The 20323-nt window shown below is 59.8% G+C and overlaps 8 protein-coding genes across 8 annotated transcripts; 4 read left to right on the top strand and 4 right to left on the bottom strand.

Moving 5' to 3' along the window:
• Window positions 1-619: 619 nt before the first annotated feature.
• On the bottom strand, window positions 620-1938 carry A1Q1_07868 (uncharacterized protein; the record flags this gene model as incomplete). Its single annotated transcript, XM_014328814.1, has 5 exons — window positions 620-925; window positions 976-1017; window positions 1101-1178; window positions 1216-1655; window positions 1722-1938. 5 exons carry the CDS (start codon window positions 1936-1938, stop codon window positions 620-622), a joined length of 1083 nt encoding a protein of 360 aa, XP_014184289.1.
• Window positions 1939-3819: 1881 nt separating this feature from the next.
• On the bottom strand, window positions 3820-6501 carry A1Q1_07867 (calcium activated cation channel; the record flags this gene model as incomplete). Its single annotated transcript, XM_014328813.1, has 9 exons — window positions 3820-3979; window positions 4031-4364; window positions 4417-4766; window positions 4981-5210; window positions 5341-5446; window positions 5497-5738; window positions 5849-6083; window positions 6285-6430; window positions 6478-6501. The coding sequence occupies 9 exons, from the start codon at window positions 6499-6501 to the stop codon at window positions 3820-3822; spliced, it is 1827 nt and encodes a 608-aa protein (XP_014184288.1).
• A 736-nt stretch (window positions 6502-7237) lies between these two features.
• On the top strand, window positions 7238-8999 carry A1Q1_07866 (cytoplasm protein; the record flags this gene model as incomplete). Its single annotated transcript, XM_014328812.1, has 3 exons — window positions 7238-7594; window positions 7782-8667; window positions 8746-8999. 3 exons carry the CDS (start codon window positions 7238-7240, stop codon window positions 8997-8999), a joined length of 1497 nt encoding a protein of 498 aa, XP_014184287.1.
• Window positions 9000-9112: 113 nt separating this feature from the next.
• A1Q1_07865 (beta-galactosidase) lies at window positions 9113-12226 on the bottom strand (the record flags this gene model as incomplete). The annotated part of the gene is made up of 1 exon (XM_014328811.1): window positions 9113-12226. One exon carries the CDS (start codon window positions 12224-12226, stop codon window positions 9113-9115), a length of 3114 nt encoding a protein of 1037 aa, XP_014184286.1.
• A 1279-nt stretch (window positions 12227-13505) lies between these two features.
• On the top strand, window positions 13506-15485 carry A1Q1_07864 (FAD binding domain protein; the record flags this gene model as incomplete). Its single annotated transcript, XM_014328810.1, has 2 exons — window positions 13506-13566; window positions 13621-15485. The coding sequence occupies 2 exons, from the start codon at window positions 13506-13508 to the stop codon at window positions 15483-15485; spliced, it is 1926 nt and encodes a 641-aa protein (XP_014184285.1).
• Window positions 15486-15664: 179 nt separating this feature from the next.
• On the bottom strand, window positions 15665-17169 carry A1Q1_07863 (ATPase; the record flags this gene model as incomplete). The annotated part of the gene is made up of 4 exons (XM_014328809.1): window positions 15665-16340; window positions 16401-16916; window positions 16962-17101; window positions 17146-17169. The coding sequence occupies 4 exons, from the start codon at window positions 17167-17169 to the stop codon at window positions 15665-15667; spliced, it is 1356 nt and encodes a 451-aa protein (XP_014184284.1).
• A 279-nt stretch (window positions 17170-17448) lies between these two features.
• On the top strand, window positions 17449-18582 carry A1Q1_07862 (uncharacterized protein; the record flags this gene model as incomplete). Its single annotated transcript, XM_014328808.1, has 3 exons — window positions 17449-17571; window positions 17634-17927; window positions 17965-18582. 3 exons carry the CDS (start codon window positions 17449-17451, stop codon window positions 18580-18582), a joined length of 1035 nt encoding a protein of 344 aa, XP_014184283.1.
• Window positions 18583-19463: 881 nt separating this feature from the next.
• A1Q1_07861 (uncharacterized protein) lies at window positions 19464-20242 on the top strand (the record flags this gene model as incomplete). Its single annotated transcript, XM_014328807.1, has 3 exons — window positions 19464-19508; window positions 19560-19719; window positions 19875-20242. The coding sequence occupies 3 exons, from the start codon at window positions 19464-19466 to the stop codon at window positions 20240-20242; spliced, it is 573 nt and encodes a 190-aa protein (XP_014184282.1).
• Between the last annotated feature and the right edge of the window lie 81 nt (window positions 20243-20323).

The following is a 20323-nucleotide window of genomic DNA, read 5'->3' as shown; positions in this document are numbered from 1 at the left end:
GTGAACAATGAGTCTGAGATTAGCTAAGAGAACTACATCATAGCTGTACAAGCCGAGAAGAGTTGTGAGGCGCCCGATGGATATCCCTTTCTGAGACTCACGAGATGAACCATGCTGCGACACTTCTCCTTGGAGCCGTTGACGAACATCCCTGTTCCGGTGTCAATTGAAGGACATTTTGAAGGACATGGAGCATTAAGGTCACACGCTATTTCCTGGTTAGATATTTAGCGAGTGCCACCAAGCATGACCAGTCCTCGTGTGATCGTAGTCGACATTGGTTTGTCAACCTGGATGCCGCCTTCTGAAGCTAGGTATCAGCTTGGAAAGACTGCGGCTAAGCTTACGGCCTCGCAGCGCTGTGCAAGAGATCTACTGTCTTCTTCGGTCTGCAGTAACAAGGAGGGCTCTGCGTCCCCTCATTATGATGACTCTGCTGTCAGCTGCGAAGGCGTGGACCCCGAAGCTCACCAGCATATCCGGCTTGTCGGACGCGCTGCAGGCGATGTGTTGGTTCATGTTGAGGTCCCCATACTATGCAGCGATGCTGTTCTTGAACTATGGAACGTTCTACGTTGAAGGAACAGATGGCATATGGGAGAGTTGTGGTGCGATTGTCCTACTCCATCTCGATGTCGAACGCGTCCGCATACGTGGCGTCGGCGTCGTCGTTGTCAATGTTCAGCTCCAACCCCTCATCGCCTTCCTCCACTTCCTCTTCATCGTCTTCGGCCGTGCCCTTGCCCTTGCCCTTGTCCTTGACCTTGCCCTTGCCCTTGCCCTTAACCTTGCCCTTGCCCTTGCCCTTGACCTTGCCCTTGCCATTGGTGTCCGCGTCCTCGGTGCCGTCCGCGGAGCCCTCGACAGCCAGCTCAGTCACCTGAACCGCATCGAGCTCGGCCTTGCGCCGGAAGGAGTCGCCCGTCTGTGTCCCAATTAACTGTTTTTAGTAAAGGGTGCGGCAGACGTGCTTACAGCGTAGAACGACTCGCCGGCCCCGTACCCATAGCTGGAGATCTGGTGGATTCGGTCCAGTGTATGGTTGAGGTCGGCTTTGGCCTTACGTAAGCGATCGCTGGCGGTCCGTGCGGTTGACTCACCTCCTTCAGGAGGCGCTTCGCCTTGGCGATCTCGGTCTCGGGTTTGCAGATACGCAGGTCCTTGAGCTTGACCCCGAGCTGGAACGCGTCAGCATAGAAGACAGGTCGTGCTCACGTGAGACAAGTCCGTCGTCTGGACCTTCTTATCCGAGGAGTTGGCAAAAGGGGGCTTGTGGCGGCCCAGGACAACGGTGCGCACTCTACGCGACACCTCAGCCAGAGTGGCAAGAACGCCTGGGTCGGCGTGGTCTATGACCATGGCCCAGAGGACCAGGCCCCAGCCCAAATGTCCAGGCCCCAGCCCAAATGTCCAAACCCCAGCCCAAATGTCCAGGTCCCAGCCCAAATGTCCAGACCTCAGACCAGACCAGACCAGACCAGCGCAGCGGCGAGAACGCCTGGGTCCGCGTGGTCGACGACCATGGCCCAAAGGTCGAGACCCCAGACGAGCCCAGTCCAGCGCAGTGGCGTAACGACCTTGCTCTCGGAGTTGTGCGAGGTGGCGGAGGGCTGTGCAACCGTTGCCGTCGGCTCGACCTCGACCTTGATCTTGAGCTGCGGAAGTTCATGCTGCAGTTGCTTCGGCGAGAGGAGCTCGGACTCTCCGTCGGAGTCCGGCACCTCGATGGCCGAAGCCAGAGACGAGCCAGCAACACCTCCGGACGACGGTCTGGCTGCGGGAGCTCGCGATGAGGCGGCACGCGACAGAGTTGCGGGTGGACGGAGGAAGGAGGTCAGGGTAGACTGCGCCAAAGCCCTGTGGGAATAGCCATGCTAGACGGCTGAGGATAGCTGAGCCGACTCCCACTTCCTCAGTGCAGAACGTGGGGAGCACCATGAGCTCTCGAGCCGCCGATGCGGTGAACGTATCACAAAGCCCTCAAGCGGTCGATGCGGTGAACGGATAAGAAGCGAGAGAGCATTGAAAGGTAGACAGAACAGTGTCCTGGCTTGTCAGCTTCAACTCCTAGGTAAGGAAGCTGACGTGTAAGGACTTTCTGCCTCAATACTGGAAACACACCGCTCGGAGAACGGACTCTGTACCGAAGTCATTACTCGGCGTGAAGCATGTGGGAGCGGCGAGATGTATTCCCGGTCGCGTTGAGCAGTCCGCGAGATTGGCCATAACCGAGAGGATCGGACAGCTGAAGTGGCCCACGAAGGAACAGTGAAGCTCTACTCACCGTTGTGTGGAGGATGATAAAAGAACGAAAATCAAAATATCCATGAAGGGCGAACGGCTTCTTTGTCAGTTCATTATCTGGTTCGGTCAGCTGGCGCATGGCACCCACCTTTCGCAGCCTCACTGCTGCATCTTGGGTCATAGCGCAGCGTGTTCCGCCCACTGTTCGATAATTCAGCTTCACCTTGGAGGAACGGAAGCTACGGAGGACTTACAAGACCAGTCTGCGAAGTCAGCTCTCGACCGTAGTCCACGACATAGCTGGGATACACACTTTGCTACCACAAGCGCAATTGCCACCGTCAACGACATCAGCCCCCAGTCAAGGTGAGGACTTAGGAAACAGTGACATGCGAGTAAGTAGCCTGGGTGTCAGCTCTAATTTGGGATATGGACATTTGAGCTCGAGCACTCACCTGATCTATTGCTTTTGAGTGGATAAGCAAATCTGAGCAGACTCTGGCCAGGCCAGGGGCGCTGTCTTGTCAGCTATGTCCTCGAACAACTAGCTGGACCACGCTACCGTGTGCTCCCATGCAGCAGACACAGCTCGCGTGACTCACCGTGCACTGCAACTCTCTTCAGTCGCGCTGCCCAACATGGACAAGAAGATCACTTTGGCGTGCAGTCCTGCAGTTGTCAGCTAGGCGGTGCCGAAACTAGCTGGGACAAGGCGCTGCACTTCCTCTGAAGCCTGTCCGTGGCCCGAGAGACCCACCGGGGAGTAAACGGCCCTTAGTTGTCCTGGATACCTAGTCTGAGCTGTTAGCTATCAGTTGAAAAAACACAGCCCACGAGGCGGTACGTTGCTGCCTTCGCCTCTTAAGGCGGACACTCTCCGCATAGAGGCGTTAGCCACTGGGCCAGAGACAGTTGCCACTCATAGATGAAGTCGAGTCACGAGAGGGAAAGCTGAATCGTCAGCTAGGACGTCGGAGTCACAAAGCTGGATCAAGAGCACTCACTCAGCTTGCCACCCGCTATCCTGCGTTTTTGACGGTGGTGGTGACGAGAACGGATCCAGGACACAACAGGCCTGTCTTGTCAGCTGGTCACATCAGGAAACTCGTAGCTGGTTACTGCGATCCTGGCCCACGGAGCGACGACAGAACAGGGAAGACTCACTGTGAAGACGTCAACGCACCATCTGAGCTCTTGAATGAGTACAGTGAAGGAAGTTAGATAGTGTCGAGGGGACACGTCAGACGTTGGTCAACTCACAGCGAGGGCGTTGCGGGGGCGCAGAACACGCGGCACTGAAACAGTAACGGTTCAGCCCCGATCGCCCGTGATCGCCTGTGATCACCTGGAACGTCATTCTCTGTTCTCGACTCCCCATCAGCACATCTCCAGATGCCCGTTGGCAGTAGAGTGAGCGAAGCACGATGCATCCGCAAAACTACGTAAAAGACGAAAAGAAGTGGCACTGAAATTTTCATGAATTGTTCTGAATATTGCTGTTGATGCGCCTCTTGTAGGACGCAACTGCAGGGTGGAGGCAGAAGGGTGTGCGATTGTCCCAGCCCGGCGGCCAGACTAATCGCTCACCTCCTCCACCTTCACGTCCAGGTTGCCGGAGCGAACCTGCTTCTCGAAGGTGTCGAGGTTTCCCTTCATCTTCTTGAGCTCGCCGAGGATGAGGCTCGAGTTGGACACGGTCGTGCTGCTTGTCAGCTGTCTTTCGTTGAGGAAGTAGCTGCCTCAGGTCCACGGCAATCACTGCCCTGGGCTCTCGGGGTGTACTCACTTAGGCAGCCTCTTCGCGAGGTCCTCAAACTTGACCGTGGAGATCTCGCCCTCGTCATCGCCCTTGGGGTCGAGAACATCGGGGTCCTCGTCGTCCTCGGGGATGGGCTCGGCAAAGTAGTCGTGGATCATGCCGCCGACGCCGCCGCGCGAGTGCATGATCTGGCTTTCGAAGAGGGCAATCATGGTCAGGGGGACGCAGAAGACGATGCGCATGACGAAGCGGTTCAGCGCAACATACTGCGACTTGGTGAGGCAGAACTCCCACGGGGCGACGAGGAACGCCTCGATCAGGTTGAAGGGAGCGAGGTAGACGAACGAGTCAGGCGCGCGGACTGGCGTTAGCTGGTTGAACAAGAGAAAAGCTGGGTGAGAGACCCTACTCACTCATGTCAACCGTCTTGCCGGAGAAGAAGGTGATGAACTCGTCAACGGCATTGTCGTACACCTCGCTGTAGGCTGTGCCGAACAGCGCGATGAGGACGTTGACGAGGATGATGATCGCGAAGAAGTTCCAGAAGTAGAAAATGATCAGGCCGAACGGATAGCCGAAGCGCTGCGAGGCCGTGTCAAAGTCGGCGCCGCCGAGGAGCGATTGGATCAGCGAGTTGATGATGAGCCACATCGAGCTGCCGTCGTCGCCCGTGTCTCCATCAGCTGCATCGAGCGCGTACAGCGACTGCGCGAAGCCGACACCCATAATCGCGAGCAGGATGAAGAAGATCGCACTCTCGCGCCTGTTCGTTAGCTCTGGCTCTGGGGCTGAGGGCGCAGGAGGGCGCAGAGGGGCGCATCAGCGCTGGGTCGGCAGGTGGAAGGGTGTGTCACCTCCACCGGGTGCCCCGCGCTAGCCTCCACATCCACCGAAACTACTCCTTACGACCTCCAAAGGCCGCACCTTCAACCGTCCACTCTTAACGTCCACGACCTTCAAAAGGCTCTGGGACTCACAACATACGAAAGACGACGACTTGTAGCACGCCTACGACCTTGAATCCCTCCAGAACTACCAAGAGCCTAAGCCAGATCGGTGGAGCAGCACACGCGAGGAATTGGAACGAGAGGAGGTGAAGATGAGCGCGCTGCTTCGAGTCGGCAGGTTGGTTGATGCCAGCGATACGGAGGCCGAGCGAGGTGAGCAACAAAGCCGCCGTAATGAAGTTGACGATGTTCCAGAAGTTCTATGAGGTCAGTTATACTGTGCAGAAGGGCATTGGCAGCCCATCGAGAGGAAACTCACGAAGACACCGAAGAAGCTGTTGCTGATGCGCATGGTCTGGAGTAAGCTATGAGGACCCCGTGTTAGCTCACCTTGGTGATCTTGACGATCTCCTCGAGGAAGAAGGCGAAGGTCATGGTGTACAGAATGATCTCCCATGCGTCGAACTGGCGGAGCGGGTCGACCGAGTCGACAGGACTGGGTGTTAGCTAATAATCGTGCAGACAGCGATAGAGCAACGAACTCACCTCTGCACAGTCTGCGAGTACACGTAGAGGAAGAAGATCCAGACAATAATGCGGAACCAGGTCTGGTAGCGGGGAACGCCAAGGCGGGACGGGTCCATGTGCGCCCAGAACGAGTGCGGGTTGTCGTGAGGAGGAACATACTCGACGTAGTCGATATCGTCGTTCTCGTTGTTGTGCTGAACCCACTTGCCCGTCCAGAGCATGGTCACGACCATCTGGGCCTCGGAAGAGGAGAGGAAGATCTGCGCGCGTTAGCTATACCCAAACCTTCCTTAGCTCGACGACTGCTCTGGCTGGTACTCCTCCCTTGGCCATCAAGCGTGAGGACGAGGGCCATGTGTTGATCACTCACAGTGCAGTGCTGGTCGATAGCGGTCTCGAGAGCACAGGTCGGCGCGGAGGCGTCGCCGTCACGCTCACGGTAGCGGTAGCGGGTGCTCATGACGGACTGAAGGCGGTGGGGAGGCATGCGGTGGACCGAGCGACGGGCGAGCACCTCGCAGGCAGTCGCACGGCACATGTTCTCGCCATAGTCGGTCGGGTTCGCGTTCGCGTCCTCGACGAACATCTTGCGGGCACGGAGCAGGCTGAAAGTCAGCTAAGTTCACACGGTAACTCCAGCTTCGGCCAGCTTCGGCCGTCAAAGGCTGCGCCCCCTCCTCTCTGGCTGGAAGCACACCCTCGATAACGTCGCTGATCCCGACCGTGCATAGCGCACAGCGCAACCGGCGACGCTCAGCACTTCACGTGCAGCACGCTACACGCATTCTTGCACCGCCGCTGCTCACCAGAAGGGAATCGCCTCGCGGAAGTCACCGCCTGCCTCCTCGAAGATCTCAACAACCTCGGGGGAGACAATGCTAGACGACGCGCTCGTGATCTCCTCGTCCTCGACCTCCTGGGGGAGGAGACGGAGGGTGAGCGCGCGAAGGCGCTTCACGATCTCTGGTCTGTCAGCTTTTCAAGGGCATGTTAGCTCACTGTTGATGGTGTCTGGGCCAGCATGGATGGAGTGCGTGGTGCAGAGGGACTGCTGGTCCTCCACATCGGCGCCGTTGTTCTGAAAGTCAGTCTCGTCGTCGCGAGTAACGCGTAGCGGTTAGCGGTACTCACACCACCACGCGACATGGTGTTGATGTAGCGAAGGGCTCGGTGTTGAGGTGACTGACCGATGCTGAAGAGAGTGGAGTCGAGGATGTAAAAGCAGCGAAAGGAGGAAAGGTGGGTCTTGTCTTGGTCTCGTGCCAGGGGTTGGCAATGAGCGCGCGATCGGCAGGGCGCAGGTGGATCTCAAAGGTCGTTCAGGTACGTACTCTCCCTTGCCTCGCTATCCCTGCCCTCCTTCTGTACCACTGCATCGATAACGCTGTGAACGTGCATGCTATGACATGCGGAACGTGTGTTTTCGGGAAGTCACTGTGCATGCATGAGGATGTTGGAGCACGGACAGAAGCAGTCGCTCTGTAAGAACCCGAGTTTCGAGGGCACCAACGCCAAGAAACGCGCGTTTGATTGCCGCTGCGATCCGTTTGGCTGGGTCCCTGAAACGATACGCACCACGCGGCCCAACGGCGGTGCCCGACTGCGCAGAACGGAACTACGTCATGGGCATGCCGCACAGTCTGGACCTCCACCCGATATTTCGTACTCCCCCCCTCTGCCTTGTCCAGATTACACAGCGGCGAATCGCTAATACTCTCCATTGCTCCATACACCTTCCCACACTTCGAAACCTTCTACAATGGGTCTCCTCGACAAGTTCAAGAACAAGGCAAAGGCTGCTACCAGCGGCGGCGGCGGTGGCGGCGCCCAGCAGCAGCAGCAGCACTTCGCCAACGCCCCGCCTTCCGCCCCGCTCGACCAGTCCATGAACCGGTATCGCTTCCAGAGGGGTCTGAACCTGGGCTCGTGGTTCACCACTGAGGACTGGCTCTCGACGCAGCTGTACTCGCACGCTGCGGACCCGAAGAAGAGTGACTTTGACCTCGCCCGTGCCAACGATGCCAAGGCGCTGATGGAGCACCACTGGGATACGTGGGTCACGGAGGACGACTGGAACTGGATCAAGCAGCGCGGATTCAACAGCGTTCGACTTCCGGTGAGTCGCAGTTTTGGTGGAAGACGGAGTCGGCGTGGAGGTTGCACAGTGTTTATCGCCGAGACGTCTGTGCGCACGATGGCTGGCTTGGCGTAACGTCCTACGGCGCCAGGCTGCGGCGGCGTTTGTGAACCTACCGATGCACCTTCCAACAGCTGGATTGCTTTCGTGGTCAAGCTGACTCCAGATCGGATACTACCACCTCGCCGGCCCCTGTCCCGAAGCGCTGAAGAACACGGACTATGAGAAGTACGCCTCCGTGTACACCGGCGCCTGGGACCGTATCCAGGCCGCGATCCAGAAGGCCGGCTCGATGGGTCTCGGCGTCCTCGTCGACTTCCACGCTGCGCCTGGAGCGCAGAACACTGATGCGCACTCTGGTCTCTCCAACGGCGAGGTCAACTTCTGGAAGAGCAAGAACCAGAAGGCTGCCTCGATCGCGCTCAAGTTCCTCGCCAGCCAGCTGGCGAACAATCCCGCCGTTATCGGTCTCGAGCTCCTGAACGAGCCGAAGGACAACCAGGGCCTGCGAGACTGGTACGACCGGGAGCTGAACGAGTTGCGCCCGATCACCGGCCCCGACTTCCCCATGTACGTCTCGGATGCGTGGCAGACCGACTTCTACGCCGGGTACGTCGGCGGGCGGGGCGACTTTGTGGTGATGGACCACCACCTCTACCGCTGCTTCACGCAGGAGGACAAGTGCCTGACCGGGTGCCAGCACGCGGACAAGCTGCAGCACGACCAGGGCCAGCTCGCGCACTGGTCCCAGCAGTGCCACAACCAGTGGGTCGTGGGCGAGTGGAGCGCGGGGCTCGACGACAGCTGCTGCCAGGGCATGCCTGATGGGGAGAAGGACGCAAACAAGCGCGCCTTCGTCAAGGCCCAGCTCGACTGTTTCGACAAGCACACTGCCGGATACTTCTTCTGGACGCTCAAGACCGACCGGCCCTGGGACGCGGGGTGGAGCGCGCAGAACGCGGCACAGGCAGAGATCCTCCCTGCAAGCGTGCAGAAGCAACTCCGCACGCCCGATCAGGGGGCGCGCGATGGCGCGTGTCACCAGGCAACGGGTAAGTGCCAAGGCGGCCGAGGTACTTGTGGGCGACAGTGCAAAGCTGAGTGGCCGTCAGCGATAAGCTAACTCTCAGACGCGCACGTCAACTACTGGCGCCAGAACAACGGCAACCCGCAACCGCAGCTGTTCTCTGACGGCTTCATGCGAGGTTGGGACGACGCAGTCCGCTTCATCAGCCAAGGCGATGTGCTCGGGTTCTGGTGGGCGTGGTCGCGCCGCCGGGCGCAGGAGGTCGGCGTCGCAGGCCAGCCGGAAGCGTGGCAGTGGGACCAGGGCTTCGAGCAGGGCGTCAAGGCGGCCAACGGGGCGGCTGGGTTCTACCAGTAGACGCCGAGCGTAAAAGCCGCGCGAGTGACGTGAGCAGTGGCAGATTAGTAACGATGTTACGATACGACCGAACTTGTGACCGTTGCATTACTAAACTACTTCTGAACTACTGACTAGAGAGCCTCAAAGGCGATCTTGAAGCTTCCCTCCTTTGCGCGGAGAAGGTACTGCGGCAGCGGGGCAGGACCGCAGCTTGCCGATCCGATACCATCAACGTCCTGGTCAATGTTGACCCAGACGTGATCGCCAGGTGTGAGGTCGGAGGTATGCTTCGCCTTCTCGAGATCGTGCGACGTCCACCGGCGGACCGAAAGGTTGAACTCGGGCTCGCCGAGGATCTTGATGCCCTTGCCGGCACCCTTGCTCGCTCCCGCGGCACCGGCTCCGGGGGTAGCACCAGTGGCCGCCGTGATGTCCGTTGCGGCCTTGAGCCTGTCCGCGACCTCGGATACGGCGTCGCGCATGCTGGAGAAGAAGTTGGGCGCGGCGTGCCCACTAATCTCGGCCCAGCGCACGTGCGCCCTATTCCCGTTCTCCTGCGGGTAGACGTAGGGCGTCTGCAGGTCGTCGATGGACGAGTTCCAGACGCCGAACGAAGGCCCGTTCGTGTCGGCATACTTCTCTCCGGGACCGAGGCCGAGCCAGCGCACAGCGTCAAGCGACTTGGGCAGACCCAGGCGCACACCGAAGCGGGGCAGACGGAATTTGTCCCAGTCCACGCCCTCGGGTTTCACGGACAGGTTCAAGTGCAGGGTCTGCTTAGGCTTGGCATCATCCTCTGTGGTGCTGGCAGATGCGGACTCGGCCGCAGTCCACTCGTACCGAAGCGAGAGGTAGCGATCCGTGTCGGCCGCCGTGAGACGTGTCTCGACCACGAGCGCGCTGGGTGTCACCTCGTAGCTCGAGGGCTGTTCGTGCATCCTGTCGAAGCCGGCGGCCCTCCACTTCTGAGCGACGCCGACGTCGTTGTCGGTCGGGGCGCGCCAGATGTCTACACCCGCGCCCGACACGGTGAGGCCGTGCAGGGAGGTGAGCTGGCCATTCGAAGCCGAGAAGGTCGCGGGACCGAGGGTGATGACGTCTCCGGATACTGAAGGGGCGACGTTGGAAGCAGCGGCGGTGGCGGTGGCAGCCGGAGGAGCACTCTGGCCCCACGCGACCTCGTGTCCCGCCTTGGCCCAGGAGGCATCCTTCGCCAGACGGGCAGTGACAGTGGCCCACTCGTCCGCCTTAGGAGCCTGGGGCAGAGTCGCATTGCCCGTCTCTCCAGCCTTGATAGGGGCAACGTCGAGCTTACCCTGGCCCACGGTGCCGTTCTCATTCTCGATCTTCCAGGAGAACGCAAGATCCGAAAGATCCGCAAAGTCGCGCCAGTTTCTGATCGTGGCCTTGTCGCCTTCGATGCTGATCTCGGCAGGCTCAATGACCTTCTTGAAGTCGATCAGGCCGGGGCTGGGCTTGCGGTTCGGGAACAGGAGACCGTCGCAGATAAAGTTTGCGTCATGGATCTCCTCACCAAAGTCGCCGCCGTAGGCGTAGAACGTCTTGCCGTCGCGCGTGACCTCAATGCCGTGGTCGATCCACTCCCAGATGAATCCACCTTGGCAACGGTCGTACTTCCTGTACAGGTCCTGGTACTCCTTGAGCGATCCGGGTCCGTTGCCCATCGCGTGTCCGTACTCGCACTGGAAGAAGGGCATCTGGCGGCGCTTGGCGTCCAGCTCCTTGTCGGCCAGAAGCTCGGGGGTGAGGATGGCGTGCCCGATGCCCTCTATCTCGTCGTCATTCTTCTCTTCCTTGCGACCGATCTTGTCGACCAGCTCGTGGCTGACGTACATCCGCGAGTAGATGTCGACGTACTTGCCAACCAGGTCGCGCTCGTAGTGGATAGGTCGGGATTTGTCGCGCTTCCGGATCAGGTCGGCCATCTTACCGATGTTGTCACCAAAGCCGGCCTCGTTACCGAGAGACCACACAATGATGGAGGGGTGGTTCTTGTCCCGCTCCAGCATGCGCGCAGTGCGGTCGAGCAGCTGCTCTGTCCACATGCTCTCCTTCGCGGGAGAGCCGCGCCAGCCGACATTCTCAAAGCCGTGCGTCTCATAGTCGCCCTCATCGACCACCCAGAGTCCGTGCTCATCACAGAGCGACAGGAAGTGAGGGTGAGGCGGGTAGTGGGAGCAGCGGACCGCGTTGATGTTGTGGGTCTTCATGAGCTGAATGTCGTGCAGCATCGTCGCGCTGTCGAGAGCGCGGCCGAGGCGCGGGTGGAACTCGTGTCGGTTCACGCCGTTGATGAGAATGCGCTTTCCGTTCACCTTGATCTGGCTGTCTTCAATGGTAACAGTGCGGAAGCCGATGCGCAGGATCAGCTTCTCGCCGCCCTCGTCAATCGATCCCGTCGACAGCGTGCCGGTGTAGAGGCGGGGGATCTCGGCACTCCACGGCTCGACCGGAACGGTGATCTCCTCGCCGGTGCTGATGTCGATGCCGAGTTCGGGGACGCGGACGCGACCGGCAGGCACCGAGTCGACCTTGAGGGTGCCCTTGCCCGTCTTGTGGTCGTAGGAAGCATGCACAAAGTGGTCGAGCACACCGTTCTTGGGGCGCGAGATGAGGGTGACATCGCGGAAGATGCCCGCGAGCCACCACTGGTCCTGGTCCTCGACGTAGCTTCCCGCACTCCACTGGCACACCTTGACAGCGAGCACGTTGCCTGTCTCCTTGATGGCGTCCGTCGCGTCAAACTCAACCGGCAGCCTTGAGCCGAGGGACGTGCCGAGCTCCTTGCCGTTCAGCCAGACCTTGGCCCAGCTCTCGATTCCGTCGAAGCGAAGGACCGCCTTCTCTCCGTCGCCCCGCGGCCAGTGTGCCGGTAGTTTAAACTCGAGCCTGTACCGGCCGGTCGGGTTGTCGTCTGTCGGGGCGTATGGTGGCGTCACGGGCCATGGGAAGCGAATGTTCTGGTACTGCGGGCGGTCGTAGCCGTGCTCGGGCATCGCCCAGTTCGACGGAACGGGCAGCTTCGCCCAGCCCTTGTCGGCGTGGTAGTCGGGGGTGGAAAACTCGTCGGATCCCTGTGCCGTCGGCGAGAGGTGGAAGTCCCAGTCGCCGTTGAGGGAGAGTTGCGCCGCATCGGAGTGCGCGACGGCGCGCGGGGGAAGGCTGCCGCGGCCGGGGAAGGGGTCCTCGTGCTCGCCGCGGAAGGAGACCTTGGTCGCTGCCATGGTGTTGTTCTTTCTCTGTAGTCGTTCTGTTCCTGTTCTGTGTTGTGTATGAGTACAGCAGTGAGTATTGTACAGGAACGATGCAACGGAGCATGAGAACGCCGGTGCTCGAGGTACTTATGCGGCGCGCGTTGCTGTAGACCGAGAGCTAGTGTCAATAAGCGTCGGGCCGATTTGCCGTCATGTTCTTCGGGAGGAACGGCGAACGTATCCGCCGCCACCACTCATGTGCCCAAGCCAGCTCGGGTTGATTGCCAAGCCAACTCCACACGAACGGGAATCTCATCAGCCCCGAACGGGAATCTCGGCTGTTGATTGCAAAGCCACCCGTCTTGGCCGCTCCCTTATCATACGACCGCGGCATTGGTGCATGCATGCTGCTCTGGCGATCGTTGGACTGGCTCGGGGTGCGGGGTGTTCAGAGACCGATTTACCGGGGCACCATGCCCGCATCCGGGAGGCTCGGCGGATCGACACCACGTGGGTCAGGTGGGCAAACTGCCAAGTCACGGGATTGAGTTAGTTGTCGTTTTTCGAGTCGAGCGTGGAAAAGTTGAGACGTCTGCGGGCAGATATGGATATGGGCAGTGTCAACCGTGCGAGAGCATCCCTCTTCTTGTACTTTAGAGCCTAGGAGGTAGTAGACAGGTGCCGGGGAACAAACGGATCCATGGGACGGGGGAACGCCGGGTGCCTCGTCGGGTATGAACCGGAAGGGTTGGTGACCGTCGTTTGTACGTTTGGGGTGAAGACTTCCCGACCTATCCGCGAAGACGACGTCTCGCACGCCGGAAACGTCTTTTGCGGTCCCGCATGGTGCAGAGAAGTGCGAGAAGTGCATACAGAGTCTCGTGCAGGCCATCTGCTTGGTGGTGAAGTGACGCACGGCTCATCGATAAGCAGCTAAGTAGCCGATATGACTAGTGCTGTTTTCTGCAGCATCGCTGATCTGCAAAGCCACATGCACAGAACATCGGCTATCCGGGCCCACTATCACCCCCTTTGGGAAGCATGGAATGCATGAATCGCGCAGAAGGCCCAAGGAAGCAAGGCGAGCGAAACGGACGGCGACCTTGTTATCAGGAGCCGTAGAAAGTTAAAACCGGCCCCGGTTGTCGGTCGGGACCGAGGTGTCCGGCGCCGGTCCCTGGTGGGGGAGGAATAATGACCGCCCTCACCATTCGACTTTGCCGACGAACGATCCGATATATCTGCCGCTTGTCTGCAACTCTGGCAAAGTTCTTCCTTTGTACAGTCGTCACCTACACCGATCAACGACATGACGAACCCCGCCGGAAAGGAGAGCAAGGTGGACGTCCTGATTGTGGGCGCTGGCCCTGGTGAGTCCCCCACCCCCCTGTTTCCGCTCGAGTCGCCCGCAAGCTAACTTGCAGCCGGCCTCATGCTCGCGACGCAGCTCGCCCAACTCAACATCGACTGTCGCGTAGTGGACAAGATGGCGCACCCCGTTCTTCGCGGACATGCGGACGGTCTGCAGTGCCGAACGGAGGAGGTCTTCGACGCGCTCGGCTTGAAGGCCGCCTTTGACGCCGAGACGCACGAGTGCGCCGAGGTTGTGATCTGGGACCCGACAGAGGACGGTGGAATCGTTGAGTCGAACCGCGTCGTGGACACGACGCCCGGTCTGTCGCGCTGCAAGCACGTGAACTTGGGTCAGGACAGGGTTGAGGCCATCTTCCTCGCCGACATGGAGAAGAACGGCCTCAAGGTCGACCGGCTGCTGACGCCGACATCGATGGTGATTGACGAGGAGCGCTTGGATGACCCCTCAGCTTACCCCGTCACCGTGACGCTAAAGAAGCTCCCGAAGCCGAAGGAGGAGGCGAACGGCGACGTCCAGAGCGGCTTGTACCGATCCAACCTCTTCGTGGACGAGAGCAGCACGGCGGGGAACGACACCGAGGCCGAGGCGGACGAGACAGTTCACTGCAAGTACTTCGTTGGGTGTGACGGTGCGCGCTCGTGGGTTCGCAAGGCGCTCGGCCTCGAGCTCAAGGGCGACTCGGCGAACGTGTACTGGGGCGCATTCGACGCCGTGATCGACACGGACCTGCCGACGAGCCGGATGAAGCACGTCGTCCACTCCAAGAACGACGGGACGGTGCTCATGGTTCCGCGCGAGGACAGCATGGTGCGCATCTACACGCAGATGGGCACTCTTGCTCCGGGCGAGCGCGTCGACCGCGCAGCCGTCACGCTCGAGCGTCTCTGCGCCAAGACGCAGGATGTCGTGCGGCCGTACAAGATCGACTTCCCGTATGTCGACTGGTACACGTGCTACGAGATTGGACAGCGTGTCTGCGACACATTCGCCATGCACGGCGACCACGTCCTGATCGCCGGCGACGCATGCCACACTCACTCCCCCAAGGCAGGACAGGGCATGAACGTCTCCATGATGGACACGTTCAACCTGGGCTGGAAGCTTGCGTCCGTCCTCAGGGGACAGGCCAAGATGGGCCTCATCCACACCTACCACGAGGAGCGCAGGAAGACGGCCAAGGAGCTCATCGACTTTGACCGCAAGTTCTCAGCCATGTTCACAGGCCAGGCCAAGCCGGAGGAACTCGACCTGTTCTCGCCCGAGCAGATGAGGGGGGCGTGGGAGCAGTCCATCCGCTTCACCTCCGGAACGGGCGTGCAGTACCTCCCCAACGACATTGTGCTTGACGGATCCAAGGGACGCCAGTCCCAGCTCGCCAAGAAGATCACGCCCGGACAGCATCTCGAGAACCAGCAGGTCTTTGGTGCCTTCAACGCGCACGCGATCCAGCTCCAGGCCGCCGTCAAGGCCGACGGGCGGTGGCGCATCATCGTCTTCCCCGGCGACGTGCGCAACGCGGACCGACTGCAGGCGTACAACGCCCTCGGCGAGGACCTCGAGCAGCTCAGCAAGACGTACACGCCCAAGGACGCCGACCCGGACGCCGTCATCCAGACCCTCACCGTCTTCGACTCGCCCCACAAGGACGTCCAGTACCTTGCTGGCAAACTGCCCTCTGTCTACCTCCCGAGGCGCAAGCCGTGGAACATCCGCGCCTTCGACACGGCCTTCACGGACGAGGACACGTACCACGATGGACCATGCGCGGCGTACAAGGGCTACGGCATCGACCCCAACGTCGGCGCTGTCATCGTCGTCCGGCCGGATCAGTACGTCTCCGGCGTCTTCCCGATGGACGGAGGCAAGGACATTGCCGCTTTCTTTGACCGCTTCATGATCCAGCAGCAGTATTAGAGTGTTGTCTTGTGGTTGATATTTTGTACATGCATCTATGTTTATCAGTGCATCTGGGGACAGAGCAGAGACGAGTGGGAGAGTGAGAGAAGAAACGAAGGGTTGATGAGATGAAAGCCGTCGCGACTAGTTGCCGTTGCCACCTGCCTGTTAGCTAACCAAGATGTCGGACCAGTTAGCTACTCACCACTCTCGTTTGTGAAGTCAATGTGCTTCTGAATGTCGGCCGCGCTGACGGTAGGCCTGTTGACCTCGATCGCACGCTCAAAGTCTGACACACTGAGGAGCGGCTCCTGGAGCTCGTTGCTCTCAACCTCAGTCCACGACTTCTCAACGGCGCCAGCCGCGCCGGGCGAACACGGCGTGAGCTTGGTGACGGGTCCGTCGTCGGTCTCAACCTTGATCGGGCAGAAGTGCGTCGCGCTGAGCACCTTGCGCACGGGCTGCATCAGGGCGTCGCGGACAATAACCGCAATGTCGGAACCAGAGTATCCCTCAGTCTGCTCAGCAAGGTGTCGGAAGTCGGCGGGCGTGAGGCCGTGCGGCGTCGTGCCAACGTTGAGCTCGAACATTCGTCGGCGCGCCTCGAGCTCGGGGAGAGGGATGTAGATACGCTTCTCGAAACGACGCTTGATGGCCGGGTCGAGCTGCCACGGGATGTTCGTCGCGCCGAGCACAAGCACACCGGTGTCATCGTTGCCGACACCGTTGATCTGAACGAGGAACTCGGTCTTGATACGGCGCGACGCCTCCGACTCGCCCTCACCACGCGTACCGGTCAAGGAATCAATCTCGTCGATAAAGATGATAGACGGCTTGTTCTCGCGCGCCATCTGGAACAGCTGCTTCACGAGACTGCGAGTTAGCGAAGGAAAGCACGAAACTCACCGTTCACTCTCTCCCATCCATTTGGACACGAGGTCAGAGCTCGACACGGAGAAGAACGTGCTCTTGGCCTCGGTAGCGACCGCCTTCGCGAGGAAACTCTTTCCGGTTCCGGGGGGTCCGTAGAGCAGGATTCCGCGCCACGGCGTGCGTTTTCCGGTGAACAGCTGCGGGAACTTAATGGGCAGGATGACCGCCTCCTTCAGCGCCTCCTTGGCTTGCGCGAGACCAGCGACATCGTCCCACGATACGTTTGGCGACTCGCTCACGATTGCTCCCTGCAGGTTCTGTCGCAGCTTCTTGATCTCCGGGTCGTCCTCGTCCTTGCCCGTGCTCGGCCCACCGGCCTCTGAGCCGCCACCGCCCGTCGCGCCCACCTTCGCCCGTGATCGTTTCTCTTCGGACTTGGCAATGTGCTCCTTCAGCTTCTCGGCGCGGTCCAGGTACTCGGTAAACTTGTTGCGGATAAGCTCCTTCAGCTTCTCGTTCTTCTCATCTGAGGGGTTAGCTTGGACCTTATTGAGGCTCGGACAGCTGAAACGCACACTTCATCGCCTGATGTCAGCTTGGTATCACAGAATAGTAGCTTACCAGCATGAAGTAATCAAGAGCATCTTGATACTGCTTGTACGCTTCCTGCTTGTCAGTCGATACGGCCCGATGGGGCGACGCACGGTGTAGTTCTGCTTGACGTCCTCCTCGATAGCCTTCTGGACAATGGCAATCGCCTTCTGTGAAGTGGTCAGCTTGCCTGCTCATAGATTACTAAGCTTACGTCCAAGAAGTTGGAGTTGCTCATGGTATGTTCTGATGAGGGATGCGGTGCGAAGGGATGATGTGTTGATCGGAGGGTTGTTGGTTGTTGGTGCGTCGGGCGGCGGCGGTTGCAGTGGCTTGGCTGGTGCGATGACGAGTTTGTGACTGGGGATCCACACTGAGCGCCGAGCCGCGGGCGGGCTTGATTTGGCCCCGCTTCACCCACCAAGCACTCCCTGGCCCGGTCCGTCCTCCTCTTTGGTCCTTTCGTTGATCCCCTCATCACCCGGCCTCCATCCACCCGTGCATCACTGCATCCACCATGGCAAGCGCATCGGGGTACAACTACCATCGCTTCGCGCGCGCTGTCCTCAAGAAAGCTCGCAAGTGGGAGCCTTCTCTCAGCATCCAGCTCTACCCGACCTACTGGCGCTTCGAGCATTCAGTGAGTACCCTGCCTCCACCGGGCTGGTGGACACATCCGCCATCATGACTGACCACGTCCAGGAAATCAACTTCCTCTACGATGGTCCGATGAAGCCCTTCCTCATGGCCTTGCGTGCGCAGGTCATCCCCGCAGCACTAATCCCCTTCCTGTATGACATTCGCCCGCCCGTGTCCTTCGTCGACGGATGTCTAGTCGTAGAAATACAGGATTTCCGAAAAGGTCCAGAAACGCGGAGTCGAGTGGTCATGCGACCAGCACCAGAGACATTGCCGCTCACGATCGATAACATGCTCTCGCGACGGCAAGAGCGGTGGGACGACAACATGACGCTAGAACTAGAGTCTCGCATCATGGTGAGTTTGCCAGGCCACTGTTGGTAACTAACTTCAGGCCGCCACATCACCTCCCCTCTATCTGGGCACATCGATCATGGCTTCGCGAAACGCGGCTCTGTCACTGGCGCTGACGGCTCCGGCAGCCCCAAACGTTGGTGCCGATGGCCAGTTCCGCTCCAACGCGCACAAGGGCGAGGAGGAAGACAACGAGCTCGAGTCGATCCGGAAGCTGCTCGGCGCCGGAACACGGAGCCAAGCAGGCGCCTTCCAGCCCAACTGGTCTGTCTTACGGCTTCTGGAGCGGATCAAGGCGCACAACAAGCAGAAGGAGTCGGAGGCCGCGGCGCGGGCAGCCGGGCAAGCGAAGCAGCTGCCCACGGGAGGACCAGGCGGTGGTCCTCCGCCGCCAACGAACGAGGAGAAGAAGAAGTCGAAGAAGAAGCGCCCAGCAGCCGAGGCGGCGGACGACGGGGAGAAGAAGCCAGCAAAGAAGAAGAAGGCTGCTCCCAAGGTTGCGCCTGCTGCCGAGAAGGAGAAGGACAAGAAAGACGACAAGAAAGACGATCCGCCAAAAAAGGAGCCGGCGAAGAAGGGAGCCAAGAAGGAGGGAGCGGCGACGAAGAAAAAGGCGCCAGCCAAGAAGAAGGCAGCGGCTGCCGACGCCGACAAGTAGAGAAGGAGTACCAGCATTGTAGCATAGAGCATTTCCAACATGTACGCATCACCACGTTAGCAGCAGTTGGTGGAACAGAGGTAGTCCGCCGTCACTTTGTTCCTTTCGCTCAACTATTCCCCCACACTGCACTCCCATGCAAGCAATGCGGAGGTTACCGACCAGGTAGGCCTCACGCGACTTTCGCAAGTGTTCAGCGAACTGCACATCGTGCGGGGAGAATACAAGAGGCTCGTCGATCTCCTTACGCTGAACCAAACAAAAATGCATCCGCCGCGCAGCCGCCACCGACCTCACCACGCACGCACGATCGGCGGGTTGTCAGCCGATTTCGGGCCATCCACCCATCCCACTGCTTCTCTACCTTCCTCCAACTCCATCAACCAGCGACACATCGACACCCCGCCGCAGTGACGACACAGCCGCCATGGGGACCCTCGGCACGAAGCGCCGCGGCCTCTCGTCGTTCCTGTACCACACGTCCTTCTCGCTGTTCATCTTGATCCTGGCTGCGCTGCTCGTCGGTGCGGCTTGGGGTCTCGGTGAACAGGCGGCCAAGTCTTCGCATGCGTCGAGGTGGAACTTATTCGCGTTATGCGTTGCCTTCGCTGCTCTAGTGAGTATATATCTACTCCTGCTGGAACCCTGCGTCAAATACTCCTGGACGCCAGGCTTCGCCGCGGCATCCGAGACTCTCGAGCCGTTGCCCTCGTTGGGCATTGGATATCGGCAGGAGGGAGCACTCGATGTCTCCCAGGCGGTCTGGAAGGCAAAGGGCAGGAGACAGCTAGCGTAAATGAAGTCCCAGCTGACATCAGGTACTCATTTCACTGATTCTAATCTGGGCACGTATCCACGGCGTCTCGAAGGCGCTCCGAGCGATGCCTCGGCCGTACATCCCAATCAAGACAGTGGATGCGCCTAAGGTGAGTCGATCTCCTCAGCTTCGGATCGTGTTGAGCTATCTGACAGTGCAGAAAGTTGCACGCCACATCCAGGCCGAGTACGCGCGCACGACGGTGATCGCGCACATGTCCTCGCCGACCACGGGCGGACACCCCGGTTGGGGCAAGCCGGGAACGGAGTGGGATGGTGTTCACTTCCGAAGCTACATTCTGGCGACGGTACCAACGATGCGTGAGTACACTGTTAACTGGGTTGGGCACGTCCTGTTCCACTGCTCTACAGCACTTGTCCATGAGAATCAGAATCGCCAGGCGTTGCAAGATCTGCGCTACGACAGCAGAGAAAAACCCCCAGCTGAGGAGGCGTTCGCAAGCTGACAGTCTCAGAGGAGCTGCTGCTTCCTAGTGTCAAGCTTCGCCGATCGGACGTCAGCGAGCTCGTCCCCGCTGCAAAGTCGTTAGATCCGAACGACTCCGTCCTCCCTACCTTCGTGGCGAGCTACGTCACATTGGTCCAGAAGGCGCTGTACGCGGGCGAAGAGCCGAGCCAGAAGGACGCACACGCGACACAGATCTGTCTCCAGGTCGTCAAGAATCTGGTCGACATCAAGCGAAAGCGCGCCGCTGGTGCTGGGCATGCTGGTGCTGGTGCTACAGCTGCGGCTGGCACTCGCGCTGACATTGCTTCGCCGCACGCACACTTCACCTCACCGCCCACAGCGTTGCCGGGACGCATGCTCGAGGGCCACATCTAGTTGTACCATACGTAGAGATAGAGATACCGTTGTACATGCATTCACTCTCACTATCCTTGAGCGCCTAGTGCGCCTCTCTGT

This window comes from Trichosporon asahii (assembly GCF_000293215.1).
Source record: "Trichosporon asahii var. asahii CBS 2479 unplaced genomic scaffold scaffold00002, whole genome shotgun sequence".
NCBI lineage: Eukaryota > Fungi > Basidiomycota > Tremellomycetes > Trichosporonales > Trichosporonaceae > Trichosporon > Trichosporon asahii.
The sequence above is the reverse complement of the archived record's forward strand: the minus strand, read 5'-3'. Positions and strand labels throughout refer to the sequence as shown.